This window comes from Anolis carolinensis, chromosome 3, assembly GCF_035594765.1.
Source record: "Anolis carolinensis isolate JA03-04 chromosome 3, rAnoCar3.1.pri, whole genome shotgun sequence".
Lineage (NCBI taxonomy): Eukaryota > Metazoa > Chordata > Lepidosauria > Squamata > Dactyloidae > Anolis > Anolis carolinensis.
Window position 1 is genome coordinate 272,537,357 of NC_085843.1, and position 22,706 is coordinate 272,560,062.

Below are 22,706 nucleotides of genomic sequence, written 5' to 3' on the forward strand. Positions count from 1 at the left end.
CCCCTGCTATTGTTCCTGTCTTGTAATCCAAATGTGAAGGAGTACATGGTATATACTAGATGGTATGAAAGTATTCTAAAAGTATTAAATTTCTATGGATAATTAACTGTTATAGAACTAATAAATCATCCAAATGAAACATGTTTGTATTTAACATGTTTGTATTTTTTTTTTAATATTAGCAGGTAGCAGTCTAAATTTTGACCGGTTGCTGACAGTGGCCTATGCTCTGAGGGAGAGTGCCCAGTTGTTCCAGTCAGATGAAATGCGCCCAGCTAATGATCCAATGGAAAGAATACCAACCCGTGTAAGGATGCTGAATGATGTGTTACAGAACATTGAGAAAAACTTCATAGTTCCACAGGTTCCTCCAGGATTCTACAGGTAAAAATGAATTCTGGACTTTTCTCATAACCAATTTAATCAGTTTTTGTCATTCCCAGGTTTTTAAATCTCAGTAGTAATGCATGATAGACGTTTATTTTTAAAGTGTATTTCTAAACAGTTATATCAGTAGCATTACATTCAATTAAATTCAGATCAAGAAATTGGGGGTGGGGGTAGAATAATGGAACAATGAATTTTTCCTATGACTTCAGTGCTCACCAATATTCTCCCTGTTTCTAACTAAATTTTTAATTAACCCTTCCCAATGTGAAAACCAAGTTTAGACCAGAACATGGCTTGTGTTTTACTTTTGTAGGCCACTTTGAGCACTACTTGTGGACAGATAGAAACAAATAAACAAATCATAATTGGTAAAGAAAGTCTACCAGCTCTTTTGGTTTGGGACTAAACCTTGAGTCAGAAAGCTGTTTAATGTAGGAGATCTATTTAGCTCTCGTGTATGATGGTCTTTGTTAAAAACAAAAGCTATTGTCTTTCTTCATTAGCTTTTTGTGTAGTAGTATGGAAGGGAAACAATTCTAAGAATGATGGTAACATCCCTAACATTCTTCTAGTCTCCTTGTGGTTGGTGATCTTTGTTTAGCTATCATTCTGGACAATAGTGACTCAGATTAATATTTTTCACACTGAGGCATCATGACAGTTATATTCTTGGTTGGTGGGGAAATGGTAGCTAGCTACAAATGGAGAGATGCATCATTTTCATCCCTGGAATGTTGTTCCAAATTATACTGTGTTGTGAAGGTGTGTGGATAGAAGCCATTGATGAAAAATAGTGATGTCCAACCTGAGTAGCTGGGAGGACTACCAAGGTACCTGTCCTTCCACCTGACAGTCCTTGAAGGTGAGAGTGGTCGTCACACTCATTATGATATCAACCCTTGAGATCTTTTCCAGGACAAATAATTCACAGATTTAAAATACTCTATATTTTTAACATAAACTAATCAGTGGAGATAAAAGTGAGAGCTGATATGATATACACTGTGCAGTTTAGAATCCACTGTCAAGTGAGTAATTCCATTATCTTGATTCTATATTGATGGGGTTCAGTGCCTTGGAAACCTCCAGGAAAGGAACCAGTGCAGATTCTCCACCCCAATATATCTATTTTGCCCTATTGGATCAAAATAGTTTCAGGAGAAAAATTGGTACAAGCCATTACCTTCAAACAAATGCATACTTTCACCTTCAGCATTTTTCTTTAAGTTATTTTCAATTGGCAGACAATTGTCTTGGGTATTTTGGCTGTAACAGTATGACAGTGGGGGAGGGATAAACAAAAAATCCTCGTATCAATATTTGCAGAGAAGGTAAAGGATGAATGAGAAAGAACAACAAGGCTTTATTTTATTTCACTTCTTCTGCTTACATTTTAACAAACAGCTTTACAATCCTATTTACCCAAAATGCATGATCCATTGAGCGTAATGAGAGTTGACAGTGCATTTTGTATATTTCAGATTGGGGTTTATATTTAGGGGGAAAAACAATCTTGCTAAAGCAAACCAAAAGAAAAGTGTGTGGAAGGGGGAGACTTTCTCCCACAGTGGAGACCTTGTTTTGCACTGTGTTTCAGCCTGAAGTGGAGATTTATGAGTGAGTTATAAACCTCTGAAATAGTGGTTTATAATGGAAACGCTGGCAGAGCTTTAAGTATAGCAGCACAAACAGTGCTGCAATAAATACTCAACTTCATCTGTAAACAGAAATTTAGGATGCAGTTTGCAGCCTTGACCTTCAGGCTCCAACTGTGCTTAGATCATTAAGATTCCATAAATACTATAATTTACTGCCTTCTGAAGGGAGAATATGTGCCCATAATAAAGCACATATTCTTCATAGGGGGAAAATTATTGCTTCCTATATATTCATTGGGACTTACGTTCTCTGGTTTAGTCGCAGTGCTTGACAAAAGTGAAAGCATCACTGCTCAATCATCATTGGGTGAGCTAGTAATCATCATTTCTCTTTAGCATCCTGGAGTCTGCAGGTTTAATACTTACAACAGACAGTCAGACAGGGAGGGAGGGAGGGATAATTGGTGCTGGCATTGGATTACCATAGGGAAACATATGCACACAGGTTGCAGCTGATGTATCAGTTGTGTGACAAATGTGGTTATTTCCAGCAACAATGGATTCTTGCCTGAATGTTTGGTATATAAGGTAGTATGATATTTCCTTGAAATTATCCTGATTTGTTAAGTTGGGATCCAAAGTGTAAAGTCAAATTTGTCTTCTTTTTTGGGCTCCCCACATCTGGAGAAAAGAGAAAAGCATGAGATGGCGTGGCTGAACTCATAATCAAACTTAGTATAAGCAGTGGTTGTTGTGGCTGCTGCTGCTCTTTTGTCACTGCAACCCAACTGAAGTGTGGTCTGCAACTGGATATGTATTGGTTACCATTTCCAGCCTTGGACTGTTGTAGAGAACTATGTCAAGAACAACAACAACAACAATCTTCTCCTCTTCTCCCTGCCCTTGCTTCTACGGCTGGAACCCAGATCCCAGTCAGTGCCTTTCCAACTCAAGTCTTTTGCAGATGGGGACCTAGTAATTGCAGCTAATCCCAACAGTGATGTGAGGCTACCTGCTGGCCACATTTGTCTTTGAAGCAGTAGCTGCAGCACTCTTGCTCATACATTTGACTGGAGAGGGAGGTGGAGATCTGTGAAATGGTGGGAGTCATAGATTTCTGCCATTTTCTAGATCCTTGCACCTCTCTTCAATCACATTTCTCCCTAGCAGTGTCTTTATCCAGCTTAGCAAATAGAGTACAGATTTGTGTTGGTTGCAGCTCCAAAGGTTTCAGTTTTTGGAGCCTTTCCATATGGAATACCCAAACTGTAATTTATTTTAACTAGTTAGTTTCTGTCACTGCAGGTAACATTATATGACCAGATGTTATTCAGTGCTCTGCAAGATAGTAACACCACTATAACTCTAATAGAGCAAGTTATTTATTTTACAAATAGGACCATAGCTTATGATTACTTTGAGCTACCTACCAGTATAATAAATAATCAAAAAAGGAGAGTAATGGAAACAACTAACAATTTATGGATAAAATACAATGCATATGTCTGTTGAAGGAAAATATCATAGCTTAACTGGAAGAAAGATGACAGAGAAGGTGCAAGCCAAGCCTCCTTTGGCAAAGAAATGGTAGGTATAACCACAGAAAAAGTCTTTCCCCAAATTTTGACCAAACACAGTTCAGACATTTCTGGGCATACAGAAGGACAGTTCCAATTTATTTGATTTGATTTATATCCTGCCTTTTTCCCAATATGGGACTCAAAGTGACTTCAAGTGTAGTTTGAAAGAAAACAGCTAAAACAATGTGACACAAATGTTTAAATATCATTAAACAATCAACCCAAATATATATAAGTTCAAGAGACATTAATGAGTAGATTTTCATGTGGAGCCAATGTGCAGTGTCCTTTAACTTAGGACTTTAAAGGTCACTATCCATCATGGGAATTATAGTCCAGCACATTTTATAGCACAGTCAGAGAAGGCTGCTGCCATGAGCGCTGATCTGGAGTCACAATGTCTTGATGATCTTGTGTTCTTCTATCCTCAGGGAATAATTTTCATGTAATCATCCGGTCATGTTGTTATTTGCCATGCTGTGTTTTGTTGCTCTTACTATCTTCTATAGAATACTCAACTTCTTCTCCCATCCACATACATATTATTTTGGGGTCTGTTCTCCTCTCAGTTGAATCTGACTCTTATTAGCATTCCATAATCCAGCATATTTAGATACAAGAACTTCCAACAATGTTTGGACATGTTTTGTAACTGTTTCTCTTTATAGTACAAAATGCGTATTTTACCCTAAGTTGACACCATGTTTTTGCCTAGAGATAAGATGACCTGGCATGCTTTGAAAATGACAGCTCAGACTTTGAATTACATCAGAAAAACAGGGAACCAGCTGTCATTCCAGTCTGAAGTATTTATGCATATTTTCCTTCCTGTGATATCATAATGGTACTCCTATAGTTGCAGAATTAAAGTGACTGCAGTAATGACTAAATTTCTAGATGATATGACTGAAGCCGACATCCCATTCTGGGCTAAGGGTAACCCCCAATAGAAAGTTAAGTTACATCAGGAAAAAAAATCTTCTTCCAAAACATGGTATCAATCTTACTTATAGAACATCAATGTTCAGAGGTACCCTAAGAAATCTCTTAGCTGTATGTGAGAATTTGGAATGAGGAGAAGATGATAAAGCCTTTACTCACAGGTTTGGGGTTTATTTACACTGTTTGATTAATCCACGACAAGTCTGGAGTAGACTTTATACTACATGCCCAGCCTGCAGTAGATGAGGGATGGAGTCTACACAGTCCGACAAGGCCAAAAGGTATTTGTCCATGTCTCTGCTGCCAAACGACTGCAGCCATTGCCAAATGACAGCTATAGAGCATCAGAAGAGTTTATGGCCATCACCTGAATAGGTTCTCTGCAATGGCTAGGAGCTCTCCTGAAACTCTGTGCCCATCCAGCAGTGGTGAGGGGGCCAACAAGTCGAATCCATCCACCATTCTCTGTGCTGATGAGCTGATGGTGGCATCAGGCTGTGTTGGGGTTGGTTGATGTGAACACTCTGCCCAAAGTGCAGGGCTGTTGTAGCAGTCCTTGATGCAGGGCTAAGCCAATTCATCCCAGTTTGCACCCTGTTAAGGACTGGAATTCCCTGGATGTCATGTGGACTTTCAGTAGTGGCATCTGGTTCACTTTGGGGTTTGGGATTCGAATGGACGAACCTTGGTGCAGCTCCAGCACGCCTGCAATTGAACTCAATGCTGTACTTGTAATAACATGACTTGTCACAAAGACAGTTCCTTTGTTTCCCATTGGAAGTAAACAGGCAAGACTGACCTAAAAGATATACCTGAAAGATCCTCCCTCTCTCTCCCTTTCTCTCCTTTTTCTTGACTTGCTGTTGGTTGAAGCTGCGGGAATGAGGACTCTGTCCTATCAGCCCTGGCCATTGCTTTTTCACTTACAAAAAAAGCCATGGAAGGGCACGGGGGACTGGATTCACTTGCTTTCCTCCCTTCATCAGCAGCTTGTTGGACGAGTGGGCTTATTCACACTTAGTGTGAAGGGAGGGAGGAGAAGGATTGGCCACTGAAATCTAGAATATTTAATACTAGCCCTTTCCTACTGAGAAGTTGTTTAAGCCTAGTATAGATTAAGGTTGTATTTACAGTGTAGAATTAATGGTTTGGCATCACTTCAAATGCCATGACTATTGGAATGGCGGAGGCTATGAAATCTTGAGAGTTTTATGTTGGCGAGAACAAGCACTCCTTGGCAAGTGAGACAAAAGACCTTGTAAAACTACAGCTTCCATTATTTCATAGAATTAAGCCATTGCAATTAAAGTGGTGTCCAACTGTTAATTCTACTGTGTAGATGCATCATAAATTTGTTCTGATATTATATCTGAATCCCTGGGATGAAAGAGATTAGGATCTTCTCAACACATCTACTGTCCTTGGCCTTGTGTCTACAAATCATAACCAGAAGCTCTTTTGCTTGCAGATATTCCTATCAGGTGATATCTGAGATCTACTTACAGAAAGTCATTTCTGACATCATAAAAGACTTGTGTTTAACTACTACCATAATTGGCATTTTTGAGTTAGGGCTCCACTGTCCATACACTGAACTGGACGAGAGAGTTAATGTGACTCTCTTACCACGTTAACCTGAGATTCTTTCAGACTACATAATTATGGTTCCACACTAGGTTTCCACTTCAGCTGCTATGACAACATCTTATGGAATCCAATCATATATTTTTTTGAGGAAGCACAAGAATTCCCTTCATTAAAACTGTAAATTCCAACAGACTGATTAGGAAATCAAGTAACTGAAACAATATAAAAACAGTAGAGAGCAGCTGCATTTTCTTTCCGTGTCCTCATCTTTACTCTCTAAAAAGACAGGGCATAAAGGGAATGAAAACAGGAACATGCAAACACATGCTCTGGGTATTATGAGACTCCTTGGCCTGGAAGAATGCCTATTGTTTGAGAGTAGTGAAGCAACAGTTAATGAATCGGATAACCACAGAGATGTGATTGTGGGTCTGCTTTTCTTCTCCCCCTGTTCCATAGCCTTGCAGAATATGATTCAACACATCAGAGGAAATGATTCCAGAAATGATCCTGTACAGGTCAATTTAAAAAATATGCCTCATTTCTTTCAGTGGGATAAACCCACGTAGGTATGTTTAGCACTGCAGCTGAAGTATGGAAGGCCTATGGCATTTTAGGAAGGATTATAACTTCAGAGTAGCACTGTGAATTATGTGAAAAACATCAGAAGTTCTGAAGACGACATTTTTCTTAGCAATGAACCGAGAAGTGAGTGATATGCATAGTTGTGCACATTCCTGGAAAGCACTTTATACCTCATCACAATTTCAGTGTATTTTTTCCTACAGCTCTGGGCTGTTAAATTACAGCATTAATGCCACCATTTTTCATTGGATCCAGCACATTGTGTTCTCTGACTAAACTCTAGACTCAACTAGTGGAAAATGAGGTGGAGGAGGCAAGGATATTTCTTGGGGGAAGCTCTGTTGCAATGTGAGGTGCAGAAATATGATGAGGTATAACAAGTATTTCTTCCTTTCATAACTAATGCCATCAGTGTCATGCCTGCAGGTGGGGCTCAAAAAAGATGTCCTCCGATTTCTTCATCTCAAAACCAGAATTCTTTGCTAGTTATTTATTCTGCCTATTTCAATCTACCTTCACTTAACAAATTCTCCAGTGACTTCTGTTGATTCTTGTATGACACAACCCCCTTATTAAGATATTCTATATCATCAGTTTCACTTACTCATGTTCCAAAAAACATTCCTCCCCTGGAAGACTTTGTTGGCCTCTCTAAGCCCTCCAGTGCAATTGTACAGGGTGCCCATAAAATCTCTTTACCATTAGGGTTGTGCATTTGTATAAAAGTATTTACTGTTTCTCTTTGTTTCATTCGTATGGCCCCATTTCTTTTTTCATCTGCCACCGACAGAAATGGGTGCCTATACAAATGGGCTTTTCTATCCAAGGTCCAACCCCCCCTCCCCCCCCAAAAAAAAATTCAGGGCTTGGGCAGCAAAGCACCAGGCCCTGCAAGCTGAGCCTACTAGACATTGAGTGCCTGATGGCTCATAGGCCTGGTTTGCAGGGCCTATGAACATCGAGCGCCCAGCGCTTGGCTGAACTCCCTGCAAGCCATGGCTTACAGCCAAGTTTCCATCCTCAACATAGGGGAATAGCTACCGTTCCCCCTGCCATTCATTTCACTGCTTCTTTTGTTTCCGTGGAGTTGTACCATTCCATCAATCTGAATGGATAAAAAGGTACAAAACCATGATTGAAACAGATGAAACAAAATTTGAGCCCAACCCTATTTACCATTTTAAAATTTATTGCAGAAGTAAATGAAGACAAATATGTGGAAATTATTACAAAATGAAATGTAGATATTGAAGGGGGTTTTTTCGCCTCTTTTAATACATCTCTATATGGGTGTCATTCGTTACATGAAGGACATCAAGATGCTACTTGATTTCTTGCCATGTCCACTGTAGCATAGCCTCATCAATGGTGACAATGGCATCAGTGATCTTTTACTTTAAATCAGTGGTGTCTCATATCTTTGTTCAGTATACTATATCTGTAACATAAGCTTATAGAAAGAAGTCCAGGGAAAGTGATATCTGGTGAATAAGGTAGCCAGGCAATTGGGCCATCCCTTCCCATCCATTGGTCTGGAAATGTTCAATTTAGGAACCCACAAACATGCAGTCCCAAACATGGCAGTGCATTATGTTGCTGGAAAAATGCAATGTGATTGAAAACTCTGATAACTACTGAATATATAGAACAAATCTGATTAAGATATCTCATCAATTGCTTTTGTAATAATTTTTAAATGGTAAAGAGATTTATGTACACCCTATATATTATGCTTCTAGCCCAAGTACAGTCAAACTATAGGATTTGCTGTTTTCCATGATTTCAGATATTCATGGGGGTCTTCAAATGTATCACTTGCAAAGCCATTTAATTGTTAAAATGAGAAAAGGTGTCAAAGTAATCATCCATTTTAAAAAAAATTTCGTGTCAGGAGTAACTGGAGTTGCTTCTGGAGTGAGAGAATTGGCCGTCTGCAAGGACGTTGCCCAGGGGACGCCCAGATGTTTTGATGTTTTACCATCCTTGTGGCAGGCTTCTCTCATGTCCCCGCATGGAGCTGGAGCTGATAGAGGGAGCTCATCCACACTCTCCCCAGGTGGGATTCGAACCTGGCAGCTTTCAGGTCATCAACCCAACCTTCAAGTCACGAGGCTTTTATCCCCTAGGCCACCGGAGGCTCCATCCATTTTAATATATATTGCATATCTGCAACATTTTATCAGTGCCTCCCAAATTTCTCAAATATATGTCCTATCTAGAGTGCAAGAGGTAGTACAAGAAGTACCAGCAACGTAGCTTGATCCACATGGCTTTAAACATGTTTTTCTAGACTCAAGTGTATACTGTCCAGATTAAGAGATGTAATAGTATCAGACTTCACTTGGAGTCCTTTCACACGACACAGTTATAAGAACTGTGGTCAAACTTTAACTGCCATGCTATGCCATGTCATGTCATGGCTGCGTCTTGCATAAACTTGATGCTTGTAGCTTAGTGCATTCTGACTATCAATTCTAAGTAGCCTGCCATAAGCTGCAAATACAAGAATCCCAAAAGTTAGAGCTATGGCAGTTAAAAATAGAATCATAGTGCTATAATTTTGTAGTATGAAATGGCACCTTGAATATTATATCCTGCTCAGGACCTCAAGAAGGATATTAATATGCTGGGAAGGAGGGAAGTCTGTAAACTAAACCCTGTAAGGAATCTCTCAGTATGTTTAGCTTAGAATAGAGGAGAACTGCTTACATAGCCATCCTTGAATATTTGAGGGGATATAATATAGAAGATGGGGCACTCTCTCAAGAATAATTTAATGGTGGATTTCTGCATAGCAGAGGGTTAGACTATATAGACCTTGTTGACGCTTTACATTATTCTATAATGATTACAAGTTTGCCCTAGTTCTTTTCTTAGGTAGGTATGTTTGTTCTCTTAAATACATGTGAAAAAAGTTTTCTGATATATTTTAATTGATCATAACATTTCTTTGCAGAATTACTGTGTGTTTTCACTGATGCAATATAGTCCCCATTGTATTCATGCTATGTTCACACTGCTTAATCACAATTAATAATGTTTATTTCTGAGATCCTATGTGAATGCTAATGGGATGTAGGCTTCTACCAGGTTTGTTCTGTAATATTTCCACTGCACCTGGGTTGCATAACTGCAGCATGATGGTACCATGGTTCATCTCAGTGGTTAAAGAGTGGCTGGGTGCTAGAGGGATTTTGGCCACCATACTACTGCAGTTGCATGACTGGAAAAGAGTCACCAGATGGCATTTGATTGATCATGCAGGTCTGCTTCAGCACCATCTGTCTGCAATTGTGCAATGGGGAAACTGTTGGAATAGGTGATAATTAGTGTCTCCTTTCATATTGATTGAGGGAAAATACATGTCATGAACAGGATTTTAGCCAGTAACTGCTGGGTATGGAACTTTGTTCTCAGGCATTTATGATCTCTAGCATAAAGGCATGACAATAATCATGACATTTGAGCATATTGAAATATTTGAGTCATCCTTTATTAAAAGAAAGAAATATAGCCCTTTCAGCATGTTAAATATTTTTTCTGAGACAGTCTTTCTTTTCTTTTGCTTGAAAACTCAATCTTTGCTATCTGTTATTGGATTTATACCCTCTATTTGCTGCATTTTGGTATCTCCTAGCATTCATATTGGCTTTTTCTTCTTGCTTTCCATTATGGAAACGGTAATAGCTAGTACTTCAGTCTTTTCTTGTAATATAGCAAGCAGAGTAAATATGCGGACTGCATAATCTACTGTCATGTAAGACCCTCACTTTTGAAATAGAGAACTCCTGCATGATATTCATCTGAATGGTTCTGCTAAAGGATTTTCTGTGAAAGTATGCATTTTTATGAATTTATATAATTGCAGAAATGCATGGACCTTGTATAGTCTTCTGTTCCACAGTCAGAAATTGCTGCAACATAACCACATTACCCCTAGCCAACATAACTAATAGTGAAGAATGAGAGCAGCTGCAATCCAACAAAAATTTTTCCCATTACTGTTCTACACTTAACATCTAAGTTGTCAACTTGTGACATCAATTCTATGGAGTTTTAGCATGACTGTGATGCATATGAAGATCCTTCTTAAAGCACTGTTAAACACATGCAGTTTTCCAACTTTAGAGTGAGGTATGAAGGGTTCTTTCCCATTTATCATGTTGTTGTTGTTGTTGTTGTTGTTGTTGTTGTTGTTTTGTTATTATTTTTATTTATACCACGCCTTTCTCCCTGTGGGGACTCAAAGTGGCTAACAATCCCACACTTTAGTCATAATTTTAAAAGTGCAATGCAAAACTATAAAAACAGTTAAATAGTACAATGTAGTAAAAGATTAAAATATAATAAATCCACATAAAATAGTATTTTAGGAGGCACTTCAGCATCTCCCCCCAACCCCCCCCCCCCCAAAAAATAGGTAAGTAGGGACTGAAACTACTCTTCAATAACCTGCTACAATTTCACCACCAATATGTAGCTGTGCGTCTTCTTAAATTAACAATTTAATTTATGCTAAATGATAAAGCACTAAAAAAAATTAAGATCAGAATTGTCGAGCATTCCCAGAAATAATAAAGGCTCCTTGCACTTCGTCCTAGACATGCTATCCTGGGACCAAGCTACACTTGAGGACACCTTAAAGTACACATGGTGATTGCAAGCATCTTCATATTTAAGGCCATTTCAGTGATAATGGATGAGCAAATCAATTTGACCTCCTCCTGCAGTATGTACAAGTAGGAAATATGAATTACAATCTGCCTGACAATATTGAGACCATCCAACTTAAAAACAGTTGCATGGTTTTCAGCCATGTTATTCAACCTGTTCATTCCATATTAGCATACAAAAAACCCTTCTTTCTGGCATCTGTAGGCCACCCCATAATTTAATCTTCTTTTCTTGGAACTAATATACCCAGTTCTTTTAGTCTTTCCTTTTAGATGCTTTAGTATCCTAATGCTCCTTATAATCCTTTCCAATTAATATATTTCTCAAATAGTCTAAATACAGAGTAGAAAATACTAAATGAGTGCTTAGATCATTAATATGTACATACATACACTCTATTAAATGCATATCTATTGCAAATGGAACCATATGAGTGCTGCTCTGTTTCGTGCAGTGCAGTTAGATTTATAGGGGAAATGCAGGGTCCCAGTAAGGTAATTTAGGACACTTTCTGCATGGAGAACCAATTCCTACAAATATACCACAATAATAGTATCAGTGAAGTTCTATTTGCATGTAGGCTGTCACAAGATATTTTAATGTCAGGGGCAAAAGGCAAGTATAGAGATGTGAATATCTTTCACTCTCAGCTTGATTTTGTTCTGTCACCAAGCTTCACGTGATTCCTGATCTGGTTTCATATTGGGTTGTGACATATTAGTTGAGTTTCTTCAGCAGAACTGCATAATGTAAATCTTCCATGTAGAGTTATGCACTGATGGTGCCATATGATGCTTGGTATTGGCAATGTTGTGCAACCAAATGCACAGTATAAAGCAAAAATGAATTCACAAGTGGATGTACAGCAATTGTTCATCAGGTGAAAAACAGAGTCAATAGTTTGGCTTCTTCCTTTGATGCATAAAGACAGGTCCTTCCCAAAGCCCCAATTCTGCATCTGTTCAGCATTGTTATGATCATGGCATGTACATCTTCATAGAATCAAATACAACATTCAGGTAGATGTGCTTTGTTCAGGTAAAGGTGCTTTGTTAATCTCTCCTGTTTTATCTTTTTCTCCAACCTTTTTCCAAGTCTAGGATTCAAGGCACATTACAAATTAAAATGATCACCATATAATAAAAATGATTACGTTTTCTTGTCTTTGCTCCTACTTGGTTTATGGCCATAGGAGAAGAGTGTTCACTTTACATCTAAATATGCTTCCAATACCATCTCAAACAAATAATAGATGCCATGGCCACACCAGTGTCACAGTTTCTTTCTTGCATGCTTTTACCACCTTTGTTTCATCTAACAAAGCCATTAAAATGAAGTCTTAAAAGCCAGTGTGGTGTATTTTGCACTTTTAGTTGGCACAGTAAATATGGTGTGACTAAATATATTTGAAGTTGTGTTGTTTTTGATGTGATTTAATTGGTTGGTTTGTTGTTGTTGTTCGTATATGGTTAGCATAGCAACCTTATGGACCTCTATCCTCCAAAGCCATTATGCACTTTGGATCAGCATGTGTCTGGATCACATTTTCTGGATCTATAGTCCAAAAATGTAACTTTTCCATGGACTTTGAGCCCTCTGATGGAGCTTTACTTGCAAGATAATAATAATAATAATAATAATAATAATAATAATAATAATAATAATAATAATAATTTATTTATATACCGCCCTATCTCTACGTGGGGTTGCCTTTGAAGATGGCCCGGAAGCTCTAACTAGTACAACGGGCGGCAGCCAGATTAATAACTGGGGCGGCATACAGGGAGTGTACCACCCCCCTGCTAAGCCAGCTCCACTGGCTGCGGATATGCTACCGAGCCCAATTCAAAGTGCTGGTCTTGACCTATAAAGCCCTAAACGGTTCTGGCCCAATTTACTTATCCGAACGTATCTCCTCATATGAGCCAGCTAGATCCTTAAGATCATCTGGAGAGGCCCTGCTCTCGGTCCCACCTGCTTCGCAGGCGCGGCTGGTGAGAACAAAGGACAGGGCCTTCTCGGTGGTGGCTCCCCGGCTGTGGAACACCCTCCCCACAAATATCCGACAAGCCCCAACTCTTCTGGGTTTCAGAAAGGCTGTGAAAACATGGCTGTGTGCACAAGCTTTTAACGAGTAACATGATAACATCGACATGGTCCGATTGAAGGCTGAAGGATGAGGTTTTTAGACAAATGGATCTAATTTACATATGTTTTAATTTTTATAATGTATTTTAATGATATATTTTTATAGTTTTAATTGATTATATGTACTGTTTTTGTTTTATTATTATGTTCTTGGCATTAAATGTTGCCAACTGTTGTAAGCTGCCCTGAGTCCCCCCAGGTGAGAAGGGCGGGGTATAAATTCTTGAAATAAATAAATAAATAAATATCTCCCCAAAGGGACTTAGATATGTATCTCAATCCTTCTTTTTGCAGCAGTTGTTATTCTTGCCACCATCTTGCCCCTAGAGGTTGTGCATAAGGGCAAGCATTACTATGTTTTAGTATTTAAACTCAGTTTGATTTTGCATTTTAATATTCATCACTCTTGGAAGAAACAAATTTAGCACAGAGTCCCCAAGTAATAATACCTAATCTGATAATGCTCTTACAAATTCCTGCTGTGGTTTTGATCTTTCTTCATTATCAGTAATCATGCTGAATCATGCCCTCACTTAATAAATCCCAGGAAGAGAGAAAATGAGCATAACCTAGTTGAAATGACCTGGAGGTTTTATATCTTTAGAAGATTTTGAGGGCAAGTGAGAAAACTGTGGGGGAACCACTTTGGAGATCAACATGTCTTCATGCCAAGTTATATTTGAATGAAAACAGATTTTCCTTTGAAGACCACAAATCCATAATAAATCAAAATAGCCAACACAATTAAATTAGTTCTTTCTCTGCAGGATGTTACTTTCCCTTGTTACAATGAAGAGCTCAAGCAAGTAGTTTTTGGACTATGACTCCTCTAATCTTTCAGACAACCCAACCAGTATGGGAGCAGAGCTTTAAAAATAACTTCGGTCAATACTAAACATAGGCTACCAGGAACTACATTTTGAATCTTACTTTAATGTAAACATTGGAATTTTATTATTAAATTGCCACCTACAAATAGGAAATGAACATTCTAAAATGAATTTAAGGCTTTCTCTGAGATTCAGGTTAATCAATCAAAAATACTGTTTTGGGTCTATCTGAGCCTGGTCTCTCAGACAACTCTCAATGTGGTGCTGTCAGGAAGGATGTATAATTTATTATTTGTGGAAGGGTGTAGCATAAGTAGAGGTGCCAGTGTCACTGTGGTGGTGAATCTGCTCCAGAGTTTAGTCTAAACTTTTCAGGAACTATATAAAGTACTGAACCTAGTTTGGGAGCATGGTACAGAATCATTAATAGCTCCTTTAAAATTTGGACTAGACTAAAAGTCAAGAGTGGATTCATCTGCTACCATTCACTCCCTCAGCTACAATTGTATGACTATCTTAACTTGTCACCTGTAATGTCAAGGTTATGATCTGTCTCGTCACCTGACCCACAAAACTCACCTTAAAATCCAGTCAACTGCAACAGGGGACGGGGTTCTGAGCTGAAGGATGATGTGTCCAGCCCTTTCCCACCGGATACACATTGCTTATTGATAGGAAGTAACTGGATGCATCATCCTTCAACATCCCACTTTCCAGTACCTTGGAACTGCATGCTTCAAATGATATTATCATGGCAGTGACAGTGGTAATTCAATCATAAATGTGAATGGAAAATAGTTACGAGGTTGTAAGCCTAATTTACAACATCGTGACTAACAGGATGTGTCACATTTTTGAAGAGAGTTTTTAACTCTAAAAGGCATGGGTTGGTGCCCGAAGCAAACCTCCAGTTGCATCCCAAAACATCTCAGCTGTATTCTGTAAATATGGGTGGTAAAGGAGATGGAATCATCTTGGCTTTAGTGGGCAGTGCTTGCAAAATGCAATGCCTGTATGGACTAGCTTACAATCGCTTCACTTTTTGCAGCTAATGAGGAATTGACTTATATAAAAGAAGGGATCAATAGGTGTTTGTAGATATTTGGCTGAGCTTCTGAGGCCTCCCCTAGGGAGTGAATTGGAATGCCACAGGATGTGAATTGACATTTATTTTATTTGTGCATGCAAGAACACAGTATGTCAAAAGATTCCTGCTTGCTGGACAAAAATATGACAGTGTTGCACATTTCAGGATTTATTTTGTCAAAAATATATTTGAACAAAACCAAAAAAAATGTTTTTTGTGCAAAAATACCACTGAGTATGTGCACCTCCCTACATTTTGCTCATTTTCTGTGCAATAGAATTTTTTTATACATAACTAAATCCAGCAGTGAGAAAATAAATCACAATATATGGCCATTTTCTCAGTGGAATCTCAATATGCTCTTTCTTGTTAAGGATGAGAAACTTTGGGGAAATTCTTTGCATCCCTTCTGTTTCATGCTTTTATTTCTCTCCATCAAGCCCCATCTACATTGTCAAAATGCAGTTTAGCTGCATTGAATGGGAGTATATGAGTTCATATAATCCAGTTCTTAATATTTAGTTGATGAATGGTACTGCTAACCAACAGGATACTAGTTAAAGTGTACATCAGAACTTAGTTTTCCACTGACATTTCCCAAATGTTCCAATATAAACTAGTTCCTAATTGAGACAATGTATTTAAAAAACATTCAGTATGAATGAACAAATTACATTTTTTAAAATTTTTAAATTACATTTATTTTAAGATAATATGCATTAAGCATTCCATAATTAAATGTGTTTCATGGTTCTTTGTTTCAAACCACAAGAAAATATGTAATTTGCACCTGTTAATTTTTTGCTTGCTATGCCTCTACTTCCTTACTCACTGAAATATTGTAGGCACCTTGAGTAAATTTACTAGAAACATCTGGGACATTACTGGTTCATTTTCCCCCTTGATATGAATTGTAACTTGCGAGACTTGGAACAATGCCTACTTGAATTGTAATTTCTGGTTTTGCACACTCATTATTTCTTAACTCTAGCTGCTTTATGAAGAGATAGGCATTGAATGTACTGCTAGAAAACAGCAAGCCTATTTCAAAACAATGACTGGTGATAATTCACCAAAAGTAATCTACTGAAGGAAAATATGTTTTAATGCTAGCAAATATGTGGAAAGATGGCAAATGTCATGTGGGGAGTTTTATAAAAGCTTAGATTTATTCTCTGAGTGTGAAAGCATAATCATTCCTCCTATTTCTTGTGTTTGAGTATGAGTGTTTTAACCTTTGTAACAAAAATGACACTACCTGTATGCAAATAGGAGATGCCAGCAAACCTGTGGGAAGAGTGCTACATCTTTCAGTAGTACAGCATCCTTTAGAAAACATCTCCCTGTGACATCTTTTCTGCTTGCAGGCCAAAGCCAGTTTCTGTCTGCAAGCCACTCGGTTATGTATATGATACTCTAATTTAATTGAGTATCATGTTTGTCTCCAATCACCAATCTAAAATCATAGCAAAATAAGCTTGTTCCCTCTGGAGTATATTTGGAAAACACTTCTTGTAGGAAGTTCAGGACGTTTTCCATCCCTATTCAAAATCTACTTTAATACTATGGCCAGAATCCTGTTGGTGCTAAATGCACACAAGATATCCTTATGTGTGTACTTTATGAGCTCATCACATTGAGATGAGAAAGCATGGGTGACTGCCCCTTTAAGGTAGAGAATACCCCTCTTATATCGTCAGCAGTCCCTTTTCACGTTCTGCCTCCCCATCACACTCACACGTGGAAACTTAGGAGCTGGCAATACATTCATCTTACATTCATCACAAGGTCGGTATTAGTTTTTTTTTTTGTTTTTAATCAAGAAAAACAACTATATCCAAAAACCAAGAGATCCCTTACCCTGCCCAAAGCCACTTACATTAAAGGATAATGACACCAGTTTAAAACCTCATCTTCCCATGGGAAAACAATTTCTTTTCATGGGATCCTATTGATCTGCATCGGACCCCAGAGGAGACAAGACACTGCTGATGGTTGGACAATGATGGGATGGGAAACTTTGATGGTTCCCATCTCATCTGTTTTTCAGTTGTAAAGATGTGAGTAAAGTGTGATAAGAGGTAGGAGCTCAGAACATGATTGCTGACCCATATTCAGAGTTTCCTCCTTTCAGGACATTTCTGCCTCTTTTCAACCCTGGAACATGTGATGAACTCTGTACCTCTCCATGCTAGAAAAGGCTGAAGTGTCCTTCAAGGAGGAAATTTCTCAATGTTATGAGGTTTATTGCCAGAGTTCCCTCCTTTCAGGACACTTCTGCCTCTTTTCAACCATGGAGGCTATGCATAATGGCTGGAAGTATTTACACTCATGTGATGCGCTCAGTGCCTCTCCGTGTTTTAATAGAGGCTGAAGTATCCTACGACTGGGAAATTTCTCAATGTGATAAGGTGGTCAAACACTGTGCAACAGTCTAAACCAGTTCATGGTAAGGTTGGAGAGTAATCAATTTTTTTTCATTTTTGAGCCTTGATAGTCAATAACCCTGGTTGAGAACAATAATAATCCCCACAAGGATGCTAGCTTTCCCCTAGTATTTGAACATTGTGAGAAAAAAAACCTGTTTTCCCTCCCCAAATCCCCTTATTTCTGAACAGGAAATGAGCTTTCTGTTAGAAAGCACTGTTGGAGAGTAGTTGGATCAGTGGAGACATGTTCAGCCATTTTTGTGCTGTTGGATACACCACAACAGCATCTGAAGAGGCTTTCAGTGGTCTTTGGGAAATTTCTATAGCTGAATGTCATTGCAGTGTTCTGAGTTATAAGAAAATAGCTGAACATGTGTTCACTGATCCACCCACTTCCTAGCAAAATAGAAAAGGTAATGATGGATCACCTAAAGTTTAGCTTTGCATAACCAGTTAAAAGAAATGACATCTGAAATGATCGAAAAGATGGTTTGTGTTGGAATATGGTAATCTTATTTGTCAAAATCATTAATAAGATGCCTGATATTTTTAAATATCTTCAGCAAGATATTGCAAAACTTCCTGCATTCTGGTCTCTCAGGCACCATTGAAACAAATAGAGTGCAGAAATAGTCTTATGTGACAAGTTGAAATTTTAGTTCAGTAGACCCTTTAAACATCAAATGCTACCTCAGTAGAACATGATTTTTCAGATACTGACAAGGTTGTGTCAGTGTATAACACTATTGCCCAACACTTGGCCTAGGGAAATGCAAGCCACCGAGAGTGGAGACAAACTTTATGTCTTAGTCCTGATACAAATTTGGAACGGCTTTGATCATGTTCCACAGAGGTTAGTCTACAGAGCATTGGGACTTACCACTGTAGATAATAAGAGTTACAGTAGAATCTCGGTTATCTGAGATAAAGGGGGAGACCAATCTCGGATAACCAAACTACTCGGATTGCCAGGAGCCCTATTATCCCTCCCGGCAATCTGGTTAAGGGAAGCGCCCATGAGCGCTGCTGCCTAGCAACGCTCACGAGCGCTTCCCAAGGGGCGAGGGTTCACCGAGGGACGTGTCCCGGTATCTCCCTCAGCCAGGCCCTTGCTGGAAGAAAGAGTCTCCTCCAGCGAGGGCCTGGCCGAGGAAAATCCGTGTCATGCTCCTCGTCTCTTGGAGGGACAGGCCCTTGCTGAAGCAAGGGCCTGTCCCTCCAAGAAACGCCATGCGCACCCCGGATCCCCCTTGGCCAGGCCCTTGATGGGGGAAAGAGTTTCCTCCAGAACGGGCCTGGCCGAGGGAGATCCTGGGAGATGGCCCTCAGCAAGCCCTCGCCGCTTGGGAAGCACCCCACAAGCGCTGCTGCAGCGATCGTGGGGCGCTTCTCTGGGCCGAGCCCTTGCCGATCATGGGGTGCTTCCTCCTCCCTCTCCTTCTCTCGTGCTCCCTTCACTCGAGAAAAGGAGAGGGAGGGGTGCCCCCGGATAATACAGAGGCTTGGTTAACTGGGGCTCAGTTAACCGAGACTCTATGTGGGATTATTGAAGCTGTTAGTGCTGAAGGACAGTGCTTAGTACTGTATGACAGAGGTCTGCAGGATTGAATAAATGAGTTGAAAGGAATCTTGGATATGATCTATTCTAGTCTATACCCCTTCTCAGTTTAAGCTCTGCAATGTAGGATACATTCTCTTCTCTCTCTACTCTCCCCTCCCCTCTCTTGTTTTATCCTGCTCTATATCAAAAGATTTCAGGCTAGTGTAAAATAAAACCACAATGTCTTGCAAGCATTAATAAAAAGCCTAATTTTTATTTGGGATTGGAATGAAGCCAATGATGGCACCAACTGGAGCTCCATCAAAAGGTTATTCCTCACCTGTGGTGTCACACAAAAGACCATGTAACTCCATGTCTCTTCCATGGGAATTCATAGAATCACAGAGTTGGAAGAGACCTGGCCCAACCCCCTGCCATGCAGGAACATACATTTAAAGCCCCCTCAACTGATCACCATTCCTGAGTGATGGCCGTCCAGATTCCACTCAAATACTTCCAGTAAGGAACCATCTATCACCTCCCATAACAGTGTGATTGAGTCAAGACCATAATTATGCTGAGAACAAGTTTGCATCTTATTTGCACAATTTCTTCTGCAGTGTATACTGTTTTGCTTAATTTAAAATGCTATTTTATATTCAGTTTGGCATGTCACAGAGTAGCAATATATCATACATTAGGGATTTTCTCTATGCCTGCATCATGTCATTTGGGTAACTGTAGACTCATCCCCTTCCATATAAATACATTTACATTGTAGACTACATGAGATCAAGAATAAAGGAAGGGAGCGGGTAGGTTATGTATGGGGTTCATTTTTCCAAGTCAGCGTTTGTTCGTTTTTGAGGAATATATTGCTTCCTATTTCTGTTTTGACATTTTTGAGGTTTGAGATTCAATTGCAAATATATTTTCCATTAAAGAAACTGTGTCATTTCTGCTACCATCTGTACCAACAGATAATGTAAGAAGCATTGCTTGTATAACACTGTTAATAGTATTCAAATAGCTTGGTGAATACTAACAGGAATAATATAGGATTTAAAAAATATGATATACATTTCAGTATCAAGGGAAGAAATTCTAGCAGAGGAAACCCATTTCAAAGCACCTGTATATGGCCATAGATAAAGATATAAGAAGTATGGGAGGGGATACATATATATATACATTATGGTTGGTGCTATATAACTGTTTAGTGCTGGTAAAAGGCACATATTTTGTGACATTTAGGAAGCTATGATGTGGGAATGTATAACTGATATATCAGATATCATGCATAGTTTATAAATACAATGAATCTGCCTTTCATATTAATTGGGGTAGGAGTGCAGGACTCTTGCAAATGTGGGAAAAATGTGAATTATAAAAACACTTTTATATTATAAAAAGCCTTCTGTTGCACAAATCTTGAATAGCACTTCATAGTTGGCCATTCCAATATTGAACTCTGGGTCACCATAACTGGCCCGAAAAGGGAGTTTTGTTACTCGTTTTATTTTTCATTCTTTGGGTCGTATGTTGTGTATTTATGTTTACCATTTGTACAATTTTAAATTGTTGTATGGTTCTGTTTATTATGGATATTGTATTGTATTGTTTTTAATCAGGTTAGAAACTGCCCTGAGTCCCCTGAGGAGATAAGGTAGCATATAAATATTTATATTATATATTATATTTACTTGAGTGATCACATTAAAAAAAAAAATTGAGAGAACGACCAGAAGTTGATCGTACATTTGACCACACAGACCACACATACCTTCCATTGGAAGCTGACCATAGAACTACATTGGAGGATACAGATATCTCTAGATAAACCATCCATAATCAGATTAATATAATGACAACCTCTCTTAGCACTGGCCATACTTTATTTGTAGATGTCAGTTCATTCAAAACACAGTCAAATAATGAAAAAAAAATCTCTATCACTCTCTTCAAGAGAATTATTTTGGCCATTCCAAGCCACTGAGCCTCCAAGACACTTGATGTCCTTTTACTACAACTCCTTGTTTCAATACACAAAGCCTCCAAGTTGATCAAACTTTAGGTCCTTTGGCTCTCCTTACTGGGCTGCTTTTGTTTGGAGCACAAACAAATCTTTATCAACATCAAAGTCAGTTTCTAGATATACAAGCCCAGGATAGGCAAACTTTCCTCTTGCACATTTGAGCAACTCTTTTTATTTCCAGTCTTTGGCACTTTAAAAAGTTTTACCCACAACTCAGTTCCATTCCATTCACAGAATAATCTGTAATGGTTTAAATAATACAGAACATTTAAGAAATATTTAATAGTATATTATTTGCCAAACCACATATTTTTGGCTAAATCCAACATTAGTATTGCTTTGAGTGGGCCCATTTCAATGAATGGAAAGTGTCTATCACGAGCGATTTAAAGGATTTTGATTTTAATGGGGCTACCCTAAGAATAATTTAAATTAGATTTAGCTCTTTAATCCCACATTTGCCTTCAAAATTGTGTATTTTAATACATGTACCCTGCTGAGAACTGCACTACACTGTTCAAAGATGTGTGAAATATGTTTGGAAGCTAATTCTGGTCTGCATTTAATAAATGATTTGGAGCAAAGAAGTTCATGTCATTCTATGTAGGGAATTGCAAAGTTGAATTTCTTAAGTGTCCCTAAACTAAAATGTAATGTAATGTTTTCAAAGTTTTAATTCAGTCCATTCTAAGGAGCCCTGGCAATATTTATTGTTCAAATGTACTTGTGTCGAGAAAGCTCAGAAAATACTGCTACTTCTAATGCCATAGCACTGGTGAAGCAGGAATTTAAAAAGGTTGATGTCTTTTCAATTTCTTGCTGAAATTATCAATTTAACAGTTCCCAAGACTTTTTATGTGATATGTTTCATGGACAGAAAACCACAGAGATAATAAAATTGGGAACACTTGAATGAATATATATATATATATATATATATATATATATATATATATATATATATATATATTCAATCTGAACAAATATGGCTTAGCTAATGGGGGAAATGTGTACAAAATGCAAATATTGGGAAAGTACACAAATACATGTTGAGTTCTTTCAAGTCATTTCTGACTTATTGTAACCATAAGGTTTGAAGCAGAGATCCTTTGCTGTCCATTAGCACTGCCTACATCAGTCAAAAGCCTGAATCCACAAAGATGGAATGACTCCATAAACAACAAGGATGCCCTACATTACCCTCATTGCCTTACAGCTATATATGGCAATGGATGTGATAACCAAGAAGGCATGTGGACACATGAAAATAAAATTCAAAAC

The 22,706-nt window shown here is 38.5% G+C and overlaps 1 protein-coding gene across 2 annotated transcripts in view; it reads left to right on the forward strand.

Annotated features, from left to right (window-relative positions):
• The window catches only part of naaladl2 (N-acetylated alpha-linked acidic dipeptidase like 2), a 664,743-nt gene that overhangs the window by 622,467 nt on the left and 19,570 nt on the right, over window positions 1-22,706 (forward strand). The window contains exon 13 of one of the 2 annotated variants that reach the window (XM_008106012.3): window positions 186-384. In XM_008106012.3, coding sequence (XP_008104219.2) covers window positions 186-384 — 199 coding nt within the window. Of the gene's footprint in view, window positions 1-182; window positions 385-22,706 lie in introns of both variants that reach the window. The other variant, XM_008106011.3, reaches the window with a different exon arrangement.